The 13061-nt window shown below is 48.4% G+C and overlaps 1 protein-coding gene across 13 annotated transcripts in view; it reads right to left on the reverse strand.

Moving 5' to 3' along the window:
* The window catches only part of GRAMD1B (GRAM domain containing 1B), a 130319-nt gene that overhangs the window by 45699 nt on the left and 71559 nt on the right, over nucleotides 1-13061 (reverse strand). For 12 of the 13 annotated variants that reach the window (XM_087970120.1, XM_087970123.1, XM_087970122.1 and 9 more), the window contains one exon: nucleotides 2789-2999. In XM_087970120.1, coding sequence (XP_087826246.1) covers nucleotides 2789-2999 — 211 coding nt within the window. Of the gene's footprint in view, nucleotides 1-2788; nucleotides 3000-9657; nucleotides 9770-13061 lie in introns of those variants that run through there. The other variant, XM_087970130.1, reaches the window with a different exon arrangement.

Consider the following 13061-nt stretch of genomic DNA (forward strand, 5'->3'; position numbering starts at 1 on the left):
GCAGTATACAGGTCCTTGATGGAAGGCAGGTTGGTAGTAATTGTTTTTTCTACAGTCCTAATTACTCTCTGGAGTTTGTGTCTATCTTGTTGGGTTGCAGAAGCAAACCAGACAGTTATAGAGATGCAGATGACAAGCTCAATAGGGGAGGAATTTCCTTATCAGGAAATGCGATAATATATATATCCAATTTTGCTTTATTCAGGACAGGCATGAATACAATTTTTTGCAAAGTCTGATTGGATAATGCCTTAAAGATCCAGGGAAAAAGAATGAAAAGAAGGAATGGGGAAATTTCAACAGCTCCGTTTGTGAAATGTGAGACACGGCTTTTCACCTACACCTAATTTATGGGCAGGCATGCACCTGTATGTGCTTGCCTATTCATTCCTCCTCCATAGAAACAATACATAACCCCAACAGAGCTTAATTATTCCTGTTACTTCCGGCTTTTATTCTGAAAAAAAAGGATCTTTTGTTTTAACATGGGGAACAGGCTATTTTGAAACATCATAGTGTATACGGGTAATCCTCAACATACGACCGTAATGGAGCCTGCCCGTTACGGTTGTATGTCATGATGGTTGGCTGCAGAAATTGGCGGGGGGGTGGGCAGTCATTAAGCAAATACTAAAGTCATTAAGTGAACCCATGGTTCACGATAGGCATGGTTTTGCAAAACGCTGGAGAAGCATTGGTTTACAGCAAAAGCATCATAAAACGTGGTCACGTAACCACATCACGCTGAAAAAGGCTGTGGCAGCCCCTCAAATATTGGAAGACTGCTATCATGTCTCCCCTGGTCCTTCTCTTTGCTAGACTAGCCATGTCCAGTTCCTGCAACTGTTCATCATATATTTTAGTCTCCAGTCCCCTTAATCATCCTGATTGCTCTTCTCTGCACTCTTTCCAGAGTCTCCACATCTTTTTTATAGTGTGGTGGCCAAAACTGGATGCAATACTCTAGGTGTGGTCTTACTAAGGCTTTATAGAGTGGTATTAGTACCTCCCTTGATCTTGATTGAATCCCTCTGTTAATGCAACTTAGGATGGCATTGGCTTTTTGGGCTGCCGCCACACACTGTTGGCTCGTACTTAATTGGTTTCCTACTTCAATTGCCATGGTGCATATGCAGAGAATTGCTGTTGCGTATCAGATTTGGGATTTCCTTATGGGCACTTGCTGGGCCAAAGTGAAAGCAAATAGTTGGTCTAGATCAGGGATGCCCAACTCCAGGTCTATAGACTGGCACCGGGCCACGACATGTCAGAAACTGCGCCGTGCAAGCCCCATCCATAGGGTGCAGGCAACACACGAAACCACACCTCCTCTGGTCCACAGAAAAACCTTTCTCCATGGAATCGGTACCCAGTGCCCAAAAGGTTGAGGGCCGCTGGTTTAGATAGGTTCCTAGTCTAATCTTGTAGGGTTCTTCTGATATCCTTATGGTATTTAAGGAACGATGCCAAAAGTGGCTTCTCCACCCCCTCCCCAAATAGAAAATCTTGTTATGTTGCAGAAGTTCTTAGGTTTTGCACATCTATTCAAAGTTGAAGTGCTTCCTTTTACAATCGTTTATTGGATGGTTCAGAACTTCTCGGCCATCTTGTTCATATTCCTCCTGTATACACAGGTAGGGATTTTCTAAGTGTTGCTTCTAAATGTCTACGGAGATGCTCACTCACATCCATGTCCTGGTTGTCCCAAAGGTGCTTCCCCCCAAGAGGCAACTGGACTTTCTGATTTTTCTTTGAAGAGGTTTCACTTCTCGTCCAAGAAACGTCTTCAGTTCTGAAGACGTTTCTTGGATGAGAAGTGAAACGTCTTCAAAATAAAACCCAGAAAGTCCAGTTGCCTTTTGGAAAAAGAAAGCACCCTTGGGATGTTGCTTCTGAAAGAGAACAGGAGGGAGGAAAAAAATTCAAAGTCCCGTTCACCATCAAGGTTCATCTCAGAACTTGTTTGTTGGGGAATCTCCATCCAGATGTCATCATGTAAAATGGGAGATGATGACGGTAGATGTTGGGCACTTAGTACCACAACTGGCGAGTTAGACATAGGAAACCAAGACTTCAAAATTGTTGTTGTTTGCCAACGGCCTATGCAGACGGCAGCAGAATCAAATAGTGGGGAAGAACGGGGACCAGTCCGAGAGTCTGGATAGGACTCAGATGAGGGTCCTGCATCCGATGCAGAGATGGGGCCAGGACCATCTGGGAGTGGGGTGCTGACCCCGGAGCCTTCGGAGTCTGGCAACAACAAGGCAGATGGCCCAGGGGAGCCTGTTCCCAGTGCGTGTGTGCACAGAGCTGCTAGAAGGCGAGAGCAGCTGAGACAAAAGCGGCGACTCGGGAGTAAGGCTGGGAAGTGATTGCCCCTCCCATAAGGGATAAAGGACAGGCAAAGATGATGAAACCTTTGCAGGAAGCAAAGTCCTTCGCTCAGTTCAGACTCATTCTTGAAGCTCTTTGTACTTTGGTTGGTTTTTTTTTTTTTTTTCTAGTTCATTTGATACTTCTGTTATTGGCAGCACTTCACAGAAAGGAAAGGTGGATGCTTATCTCGAGGGACTGTTTGAGATTCATTACTGGCTGGGAATGAAAACAGTTCCCAGCATTGCAATAAAACAAGACTTGTTCTTAAAATAAGCGTGTGGAAGCCTTGCTCGGAACAAAAATCAAGATAAAGTGAGACGATGAAAAGGAAGCAAGCTCAGAATGAGAAAGGCCTACTGGGGAAGGTGAACGAGAAGATAAAGAGTGCTCAACGACGAACAAATCAACTGACCTTAGAATTCTTGGCCCCACCACGACCGGATTGGGAGGAACAGCTGCGTTGTACGCCTTGCTCTGGCGTGGAAGGAGATTTGTCCGAAGAATGATCCGACCCCTTCTCCACCATGGTGTCTCCTTGGGGGTCCTGTGGTGTGGGAGACCGGGAACGTTTGCGCAGGACTGGGGAGCAAGCGGGAGTACTGCGGTTCGAGTTACTGGCAGTGCTGGAGAGAAGGAAGAGAGAAAAACCTCGGGTGAAAAAAAAAACCCAGGACGGGAACTTGGCTCAGCCAGCCACAGTGGGGAGCAAGCAGGGGTGGGCAGCTGAGGGTTCACGGGCATTCGGGAGAGCCCCAAGCTAAGATTCTGTGTAGTTCAGAGAACCCCCAAATCCCACTCCTGGCTGGTCCTGCTCACCCCTCCATTCCCTTCCCAGGAGTCCCCAGGTGGCCCGTTTTGGGTGCAGGTTAAGTGTAGGGCGCACATGGAGGCTGGGGCAGGGCAAACAATGGCCCACCCGGAAGTTTGGGAAGTGCGGAAATGGGCCTGTTTCCAGCTTCCAGAGAGACTCCGGAGCCCGGGAAGGCCGTTTCACCCTGTCGGAGGCTCAGGAAAGACTCGGGAGCCTGGGGTGGGCAAAAACACGCCCTCACACACACACCATGGTGCAGGAGGCTGACTAGGCCACGCCCACCATGGCTACGCCTACCCAGCAAACTATGCAGAGAAGCCATTGCTAAAGTTTTTGAAGCCCACCCCTGGTAGTGAGTGAAGACATTTAACTCAGGGACTATGGATCCCTGATCTCCTAAATCTTTCTTTCGACAGAAAAAAAATCATTGGAAGTGGACTTCCTTCTATCCAGGACATGTCATAGAAGGGCTGTTTGAGCAGGGCCTGCAATAGGGAGGGAGGGGAGGGAGGGGGAGGAAGGATGGAAGGAAGGAAGGAAGGAAGGAAGGAAGGAAGGAAGGAAGGAAGGAAGGAAGGAAGGAAGGAAGGAGGGTGGGAGGGAGGGAGGGAGGGAAGGAAGGAAGGAGGGATGGAGGGAGGGAGGGAAGGAAGGAAGGGAGGGAGGGAGGGAGGGAGGGAAGGAAGGAAGGAAAGAAGGAGGGAGGGAGGAGGGAGGAGGGAGGGAGGGAGGGAAGGAAGGAGGGAGGGAGGGAGGGAGGAAGGAGGGAGGGAGGGAGGAGGAAGGAAGGAAGGGGGAGGGAGGGAGGGAGGGAGGAGGGAGGGAAGGAAGGAAGGAAGGAAGGAAGGAAGGGAGGAAGGAAGGAAGGAAGGAAGGAAGGGCTATGGTGACACAGTAGTTAGAATGCAGTTTTGCAGACAAATTCTGCCCACTGCCTGCAGTTCAATCCTGACCAGCTCAAGGTTAACTCAGCTTTCCATCTTTCCGAGGTTTGTAAAATGAAGACCCAGATAGTTTGGGGCAATAGGCTGACTCCATAAACCGCTCAGAGAGGGCTGTAAAGCACTGTGAAGTGGTACGTAAGTCTAAGTGCTGTTGCTAGTGCTATTCAGGGACCTATGACCACTTGTTGTCCTTCTCGACAACTCTCCACTCCAGACTTCTGAAACTTTTGACTGTTTCTGCTCAGCCCCCAGCGTTGTTTTCTTGGACCCAGGCCAAGGAACAGGCATGGCCAATGTCTTCCGTGGTCTCCATAGCAACCAGGGCATGCAAAAAGGACCAGGAATCCCCGCTTGCAATGACAAAACAACTTGACCCACTTTGAAAATAATCATAACAATAATGCTTGATGGAACGAACTGACCAGCGGCAATTCAGAACCTCGCGAGACCCTCCCTCTAAGCTTTCGGGAGAAGTCGCTTCAGATATATACCAGCCCAGGAGACGAGCAATAGGTAGTCGGAGAGAATTTTCAACCAAAGGCCTTGTGGGGGGAAGCAATATCTTAAAATTGTGTTTGTGTGTGTGTGTGTTTGTGCATGCCCACAGGCACGTGTGCAGGAGACACAAATATTTCCACCAGGGGTGGGCTGCTGGAGTTACACAGGGGTCCAAGAGAGCCCCTCGCTAAGATTCTGCGCAGTTCAGAGAACCCCCAAATCCCACTCCTGGCTGGTCCTGCTCACCCCTCCATTCCCCTCCCAGGAGTCCCCAGGTGGCCCATTTTGGATGCAGGTGAGTGCAGGGCATGCGCGGAGGCTCGGGGAGGGTGAAAAATGGGCCTCCCAAAAGTTCCTCCCGTTTCCAGCTTCCAGAGAGCCTCCGGAGCCCGGGGTGGGAAAAAACGCCCCCCCCAGGCGTAGTGCAGGAGGCTGACTAGGCCAAGCCCACCCCTGATTTTCATCCATTTTGATCATGAGGGGAAGCTTACAATTTGGGTTTCCTATGAATAGAATAGAATAGAATAGAATAGAATAGAATAGAATAGAATAGAATAGAATAGAATAGAATAGAATAGAATAGAATTCTTTATTGGCCAAGTGTGATTGGACACACAAGGAATTTGCCTTGGTGTAAATGCTCTCAGTGTACATAACAGAAAAGTTACTTTTGTCAAGAGTCAAGAATCATCAGGTACAACACTTAATAATAGTCATAGGTTACAATGAGCGATCAAATCATACTAGGAAACAGTCAATATAGAATAGAAGGGAATGGAGTGGAGTGGGATAGGGTAGGGTAGGGTAGGGTAGGGTAGGGTAGAATAGAATAGAATAGAATAGAATAGAATAGAATAGAATAGAATAGAATAGAATAGAATAGAATAGAATAGATTTATTGGCCAAGCGTGATTGGACACACAAGGAATTTGTCTTGGTGCAAATGCTCTCAGTGTATATAAAAGAAAAGATACATTCGTCAAGAATCATCAGATACAACACAATGATAGTCATACGGTACAATAAGCAATCAAATCATGCTAGAAAACAGTCAATATAAATAGTAAGGATACAAGCAACAAGCTACTTCTAAGATATCCACAAGAAGTTCTTCCAGCCAATATTCCACATTCAAACGATTCGAAGGGATGCCCTTCCGTCATTTTCTGGGTTTTAATTCCAAAGTCCAGACAACTAACCTGAAGTCGCCTAAGACAAACCAATTCAGCTGCTTTCAAATATCGCCAACGCAAAGACAACTTAAGACAACTTTCTTCTGTGACATGATGGCATTCTGTGGTTAGCCAGGCCATGAGGCCAACCTACGTCCTAGGATTATATACTTTTAGGAGCAAACTTCATTCCCCTCACGTCCTACACTGTGGTTTGAGAAATAACAGGCTTTGATCTTCTGTGCGACAAACTTTTAGGATTTTGGAGACCATCGTTCTAATTCTAAACAATCTTAACTTTAATTTCTTTTTTATGAAGACACTTTTAGTCTTCTACTGATCCTTGCCGCCTTTCTCCAAATGTTTTCCTGTAAGTGGGGGTGCCCAGAATAGGACAATATACTCAAAGTAGGAGCTGCCCTACCCAATCTAAAAGTTGAGTTCTTTCTTCTTGTGGTCTATAAACTACCTCAGTTAGAACATTTATCATTTTATATATATATATATATATAGGGGCTTTACTGTTTCATTCCACGTGGAATGTGGAGCGATTCAGTATTTACACAGCAATTATCGGCTTTTAGTAAAGGTGTTAAAGGGGAAGACAACGACTGAAGAGAGCTCTAGTTTGTGTCAATTCCCTCAGAAGCTGCAGGGATTCAGAGGAAGCTACCCTAGACAGGATTGAGTAAAATAAATAATCTTGAAGCATTCTGCCTCATAGCTTATTATGAATTTTTAAAATATTAATCTTCTCAAGTAGACCAAAGTGTCTTCGTCCCTTCACCTTCCTTCCTCTCCTTTCTTTTCTCCTTTCTTCTTTCCCTCCCCACTCCTTCCTTTCCTCCCTCCTTCATCTTACCTTCCTCCCTTTTCACCTTCCTTCCTTCTCCTTCCTTCCTTCTTTCCTTCCTTCCTTCATCTTTCCTTCTCTTCTCCTTCCTTTGTCTTTCCTTCCTCCCCCTTTTCTCCTTGTCTCTTCCTTCCTTCCTTTCTGCCTTCCCTCCCTTTTCCTTTCTTTTGTCTTTCCTTCCTTCCCCTTCTTCTTTTCTCCTTCTTTCCTTCCTCCTTCCCTCCCTATTTTACTCTCACTAATGACAGCTACAGTACACATTAAGGAAAGCAAGTCCTTCTTCTCATGAACCTTTTTTTTTTCTCGGTCTGTTTCCACACCATGCAGGACTGAACACTATTGTGGCATCTTTCCTTGAGGCAGTCTGAAGGAGCTCTCCTCGCCTCTCCCGGTACAGGAAGGAGAAGGGAGGACAAGAGAGAAAGTTGTCCCTCTCAGAGACAGAAGATCTAGGGAGCTTCTGGCCACCTTGCCAGCAGGGCTGTCTTAATGGTCGTACTTGCCTGTGGGCCCCACAAGCATAGAGGCCCCCATACTAACCTCTGTATATTAACCCTTCAGTGCACCTTGTATCATATAAAGACGGCAACATATTTATTACATTGTATTGCATTTTGGGGGGACACGGGGGCTCAGTGGCTAAGAGACGCTGAGCTTGTCGATCAGAAAGGTCGGCAGTTTGGCGGTTCGAATCCCTAGCGCCGCGTAACGGAGTGAGCTCCCATTACTTGTTTCAGCGTCTGCCAACCTAGCAGTTCGAAAGCACGTAAAAAAAACGCAGCGTTCAGTGCGCCTTCAGCGTTTAGTCCTGCCAGCCACATGACTACAGAGATGTCTTCGAACAGCGCTGACTCTTCAGCTTTGTAACGGAGATGAGCACCGCCTCCTAGAGCCGGAAACGAGTAGCACGTATGTGCGAGGGGAACCTTTATCTTACTGCGTTTTTTAAATTAATGCTAACATGCAAATAGGTGTTTCACTTTATCAACCATTGATATTTTTATTCCTGTGAGTAGTTGTCATAGGGGCCCAAGGACACTGCTTTGCCCAGGAGGGCCCATAATGCTGTGAAGACAGTCATGCTCGCCAGCTTTGTGAAATGACCAATGGAAGACCATAGAGCAACAGCCCTGAAGCAAGATGGATTCAGTCTATTCCAGGTCTCCTCTCCAACACGCCTTCCCACTCCCCTTCAAGGCCTCCTCCATATTCCCGTCGTACCCATGGAGCGCAATGTCATTTCGGCGGGTCGTCATGAGTTAATTTGTACAGACTTGTCACTGTGGGCAGAGTGGCAGATCCAGCCAATCGGGAAAGCTGGCCGGCTTTGCATTTTCATGCCGAGCGTCTTTTTATTTGGGAGGGGAGGACAGTTTATCAATGAAAGGCAATAAAGTCACTCTGAGCTTCAGGATGCTATCCCCGACATTCCTTCCACAGAGTTAAAATGCATTCTCCCCCCCTCCATACCCCAACCCGCTTCAAACCCCCTTGAGCAAAGATTTATCCTTCCACCTTTCCTCCTCCGTTTCAAGGAAAAGGGGTGTGTGTGTGCAGCACCTTTTCTGCAACACACACTCGATTTTTGGGAGAGGAAGACAGGACAATCACCAACTCAAGGCACGGTTGAGGAATGGTGAAAGGGAAGCAGGCATGGATTTCGCAACCCAGATTTTTGCCTTGTGCCATCTTGGGTCATTCTCTTCATATTTGCAACCCACCCTTGACCCACATAAATCCACGCAACCCCACAAAGGAATCAAAGATTCCCACTGTGGGTGGGTGGGTGGGGGAATTTCTCCTCCTTTGTCTAGGCAGAAAAAGGGAAGAGAAACCAAAGCTGTGGATTCCATAGCCCAGCAGCGCCTGGGTACACAAACGCCACCCCACGATCCTCCCACACACCGTCGTGGCATGACACACTGATAATTCAACCCCTACACGGCGCCTGGCTGCTGCCCTTTCTCTCCATCTGCCTGCCCCCCTGGCAAAATGCAAATCATAAAATATAAATAAATAAAAGAAAGCCTCTGAGGACACTGCCCCCCCTCTTGCAAAATGCAAATCATAAAATAGAATAAATTAAATAGAAAGCCTCTGAGGACGCTGCCCTCCCCTGTAAAATGCAAATAAAATAAAATAATAAAAGAAAAGAAAGCATCTGAGGACGCTGCCCCGCTTGCAAAATGCAAATCAAATAGAATAAATTAAATAGAAAGCCTCTGAGGACGCTGCCACCCCTCCTGCAAAATGCAAATAAAATAAAATAATATAAAATAAAATCATAGAAAGCCTCTGAGGACGCTGCCACCCCTCCTGCAAAATGCAAACAAAATAAAAATAAAAATAAATAGCCTCTGAGGACGCTGGGCATTTTTCACATCCTCGGGACCCAAGGAAAAGGAAACGAGACCAAAACAACCATGTGCTCTCTTCACACACACTGTCCTTCTGTCCATCCACCTCTCTCAGGAGGACACAAAAAAAAAATCTGTTTTTTGTTGTTGTTGTTGTTTTAAATAATTCTAGGGATGGAGAGCAGCAGCAGCAGCAGCAGAGGGAAGAGGAAAACTACTGGGCCAGGCAGGCAAAGGAGTGGGGGAGAGGGAGCCCTCCCCTCCTGACTGAAGGGGTTGAGGGGGGGGGCAAGGAGAAGGAGAGAGTCTACGCCTCTCTCTGCAACATGATGTCATAGCACACTGGCTGCTTCCCTGCCCCCCCCCCCCATGCTACAAACACACAAACCCAACACCACACTCCCTTTTGCGCTGGAAGGGGGAAGCAAGAAGCAGCTGCCGCCAACATGGATTCCGGATTTATGCCACTCACTGACTCCTCTCCTCCTCCTTCGGGCAGCTCTTGCGCTGCCCTGCAAAGCCTCCCCTCCCCCCACCAGGGCAAAAGAAGGCAGCCTCCATGCCCATCCAGAGAGAGAGAGAGTGAGTGAAAGAGAAAGAGAGAGAGAGAGAGAGAGAAAGGAAGAGAGAAGCCAGTTGCACCAACCTTGCAGCCATCGGGGAGAAGATCCTGCAGCCAAGCCTTGGCGCTCCATTCATTCATGCGGTTGGGTGGCGGTAGGGATGGAGTCCGGGGAGGGGGGACCTCCGGGGAGGGGGGGACTGGTGGGGAGGGCCATGCCCATCCTGCACCATGGCCAAAGCCCTTCTTCCCCCCCCAAGAAGAGGGAAGGGGGCTCTTACACCAGGAGGGACCCCCTGCTCTCCGCCGGATGGAAGCAGCATCACCTATCCTCAGCAGCCATCGCCAAAACCCACAGCTGTGGCCGGTTGGTGGCCCCCTCTCCTCCTTCCCCCACCCAGATCAGGGGGGTTGGGGGACCCAGGCTCCGCAGAGAGTCTTCCTTCTTTCCTTGCCCTCTTTTCTCCTTCGGCTCTCTGCCTTACACGGATGCTCTCTCTCTCTCTCTCTCTCTCTCACACACACACACACACACATGCATGCGCGCCCACAGTCAGGCACAAGCTCGCTCACACACTTCGCAAGCAGGCAAGGGGGCCTGGACCTGCCTGTTTACATAACGCACCCACGCTTTGATCCACGCTTTGATCGGGAGGGGAGAAGGGGGCTTGGTGGAGACCCCCACACACACACCTCCCCATCCCTCTCTCTCTCTCTCTCTCTCCCCCCTTGGGCTGTTTTCGGCTGCGTCGCAGCTTGGAGAGTGAAAGGGCCAAGTGAACAAGGCAATTGACAGGCTGTCCAAATCATTCAAAAGAAATGCAAAAGAAAATGCAAAAGAAAGAAGGGGAGAGGGAGGGAGAGGGAGAGAATTTTTAGAAGCCAAAAAAGTTCTTGGCACGGTTTTCAGATGACTCTCACCAACTTCAGGATATGATTTTTTTTTTTTCCAACAAGCCCCTTTCCTGGCCCTCCCTGGCTCTTAGCTCAGGCAGGCAGTCCTCAATTTACAACGAATAATTTAGATGACTGTTCAAAGTTGCGATGGCCCTGGAACAAGGGCCTTAGGACCTGAAAGCCAGCTGGGTGACTTTGGACCAATCGCCAGGAGACTGGGAGTTCTAGATTGCATTGGGGAAGTGATATCATTAGCTGAATGCCTCTGTGTCTCACAGAAATAATGTTATGATGTTCTACTTCTCCTGACTCTCTGGGAGCAGAGGAGAACCAGGGAAAGGAAGAAACTGGGGGAAGGAAGGAAGGAAGGAAGGAAGGAAGGAAGGAAGGAAGGAAGGAAGGAAGGAAGGAAGGAAGGAAGGAAGGAAGGAAGGAAGGAAGGAAGGAAGGAAGGAAGGAAGGAAGGGGAGGGAGGGAGGGAGGAAGGAGGAAGGAAGGAAGGAAGGCAAGAAGGCAGGCAGGCAGGCAGGCAGGCAGGCAGGCAGGCAGGCAGGCAGGCAGGAAGGAAGGAAGGAAGGAAGGAAGGAAAGTAGCAATAGCACTTAGACTTATATATCGCTTCACAGTTGTTTACAGATTCGGCATATTTCCCCTAACAATCTGGGTCCTCATTTTACCAACCTTAGAAGGATGGAAGGCTGAGTCAACTTTGAGTCGGTCAGGATCGAATTGCTGGCAGTGGGCAGAGTTAGCAATAGCAACAGCAATAGCACTTACATTTATATACCTCTTCACAGTGCTTTACAGCCCTCTCTAAGTGGTTTACAGCAGTGATCCCCAACCTTTTACGCCGCGGCCCGGTATCCCCAACCTTTTTTATGGCGCGGCCCGGTACCGACATCCAGCTGGGCGCCGCCATCTTGTTTTGATGAAAAAGTGCTTCCGGTGAGCTTTGTACCCGGAAAAGCTCACCGGAAGCACTTTTTCATCAAAAACTAGATGGCGGCGCCCAGCAAGCCAGCGGCCCGGTAGGACTTGTTCCACGGACCGTTACCGGTCCACGGACCGGTACCGGTCCGCGGACCGGTGGTTGGGGACCCTTGGTTTACAGAGTCAGCCTCTTGCCCCCAACTATCTGGGTCCTCATGTTACCCACCTCAGAAGGACAGGAGACTGAGTCAACCTGGAGCCTGGTGAGATTCAAACTGCCAAATTGCAGGCAGTTGGCAGGCAGCAGAAGTAGCCTGCAATACTGCATTCTAACCAATGCCCTTGAAAGACCCAAATCAAGATGGGAACGTTAATCTACGCCATTGTCAAGGCTTAAGCTGAATTAGTGCCCCCAAGAAGACCACCTGAAGGAGCCCTGGAATCTATAGGTGCCTACAATGTCTTTTCTTGAAAAAGCTGGAGAAACAATGAGGACCCAAAATAAAGACAAATATGTGGCCATCTCCTATAGCAACAATGGCTTGAGATCTCCATCAGTTGTCTGAAGAAATCCAGCACCCACCCACCCAGCTACGGGATCTCCAAACCCAGCAACTTTAAGACTTGTGGACTTCAACTCCCAAAAGCTGGAGGAGGATTTCCAGGTGTTGAAGTCCACAAGTCTTAAAGTTGCTGGGTTTGGAGACTCTTCTTCTTATGCCATATCCATCATCAGATGTTGGCAATCATGTTGGCTATCCTATTTTTATCAACAGCCGCATGAAAAAGTGCTGCTGAGTCTTGTCCAATCCAGTCCCTTAGATTTTGAAGCTATGATGGTCTTCTTCTGCCTGGACCTCGTTGGCCTTCAGTCTCCCTGGAGGATTAAGTGAAGTATGGCCTATTTTTCCAGGGGTTGCATCACACGTCCAAAATATTATATTTTTTTGCTTCTTTTATGTTTTTGATGATTTCCCTTGGCTTTCCCAGGTGGCTTATCACCTCCTCGTTTCTGATTTTGTCAACCCAACCCAACTTATACGTAACAGCCACCTGTAAATCCACATTTCAAATGCTCCTAGTCTCTTTGTGGCTTTCTAGCCTCTTCAAATAGAGTCTCCAATGGATTTCAGACACCAAGGCTAGCCCAAATACTCTATCTGAAAGGGATTCCAGGGACTGGGAGATATGATCCATCTCAGTTAAGGTTGAGCGGTGGGGTATTGAGCGACCGGGAGAGGGCAGGCTTGCAGGAGGTGAGTTGGAACTCCTCTATGCCTGCACAAGGGGCGCGTTTGGCTCACGCATGCCCACAAAGTGTGTGCACACACAAACAACGCGTGCCCACCAAGCCACGCCCACCAAACCGGTGGTAAAACTTTTTGAATCGCACCACTGAGGTTAAGGCACACATAGCTCATTCCTCTTTGGCAAGGAATCTCCATGATGGATCCTTGTTTATCGCGGATGACGAAGGTGGACACCTTCCTCATCATTTAACGAGGCTTTTTCAAAACAAACAAGCAAACGGCCCTTGGCCCTTAGGGCTCTAAGGGCAGTACAAGTATACAAACCCCGATTCCTGGCTTTCCGTGGTGGGTCACAGAAAAGAGAGGGAATGAAGCCGGTCTTCTGGGGTGCTAAGAAAAGCCAGAAAAGAG

The sequence above is a fragment of the Notechis scutatus genome, chromosome 7 (genome assembly GCF_049901735.1).
Source record: "Notechis scutatus isolate UNSWTSFEM ecotype Mainland chromosome 7, rNotScu1.2, whole genome shotgun sequence".
Classification (NCBI taxonomy): Eukaryota; Metazoa; Chordata; class Lepidosauria; order Squamata; family Elapidae; genus Notechis; species Notechis scutatus.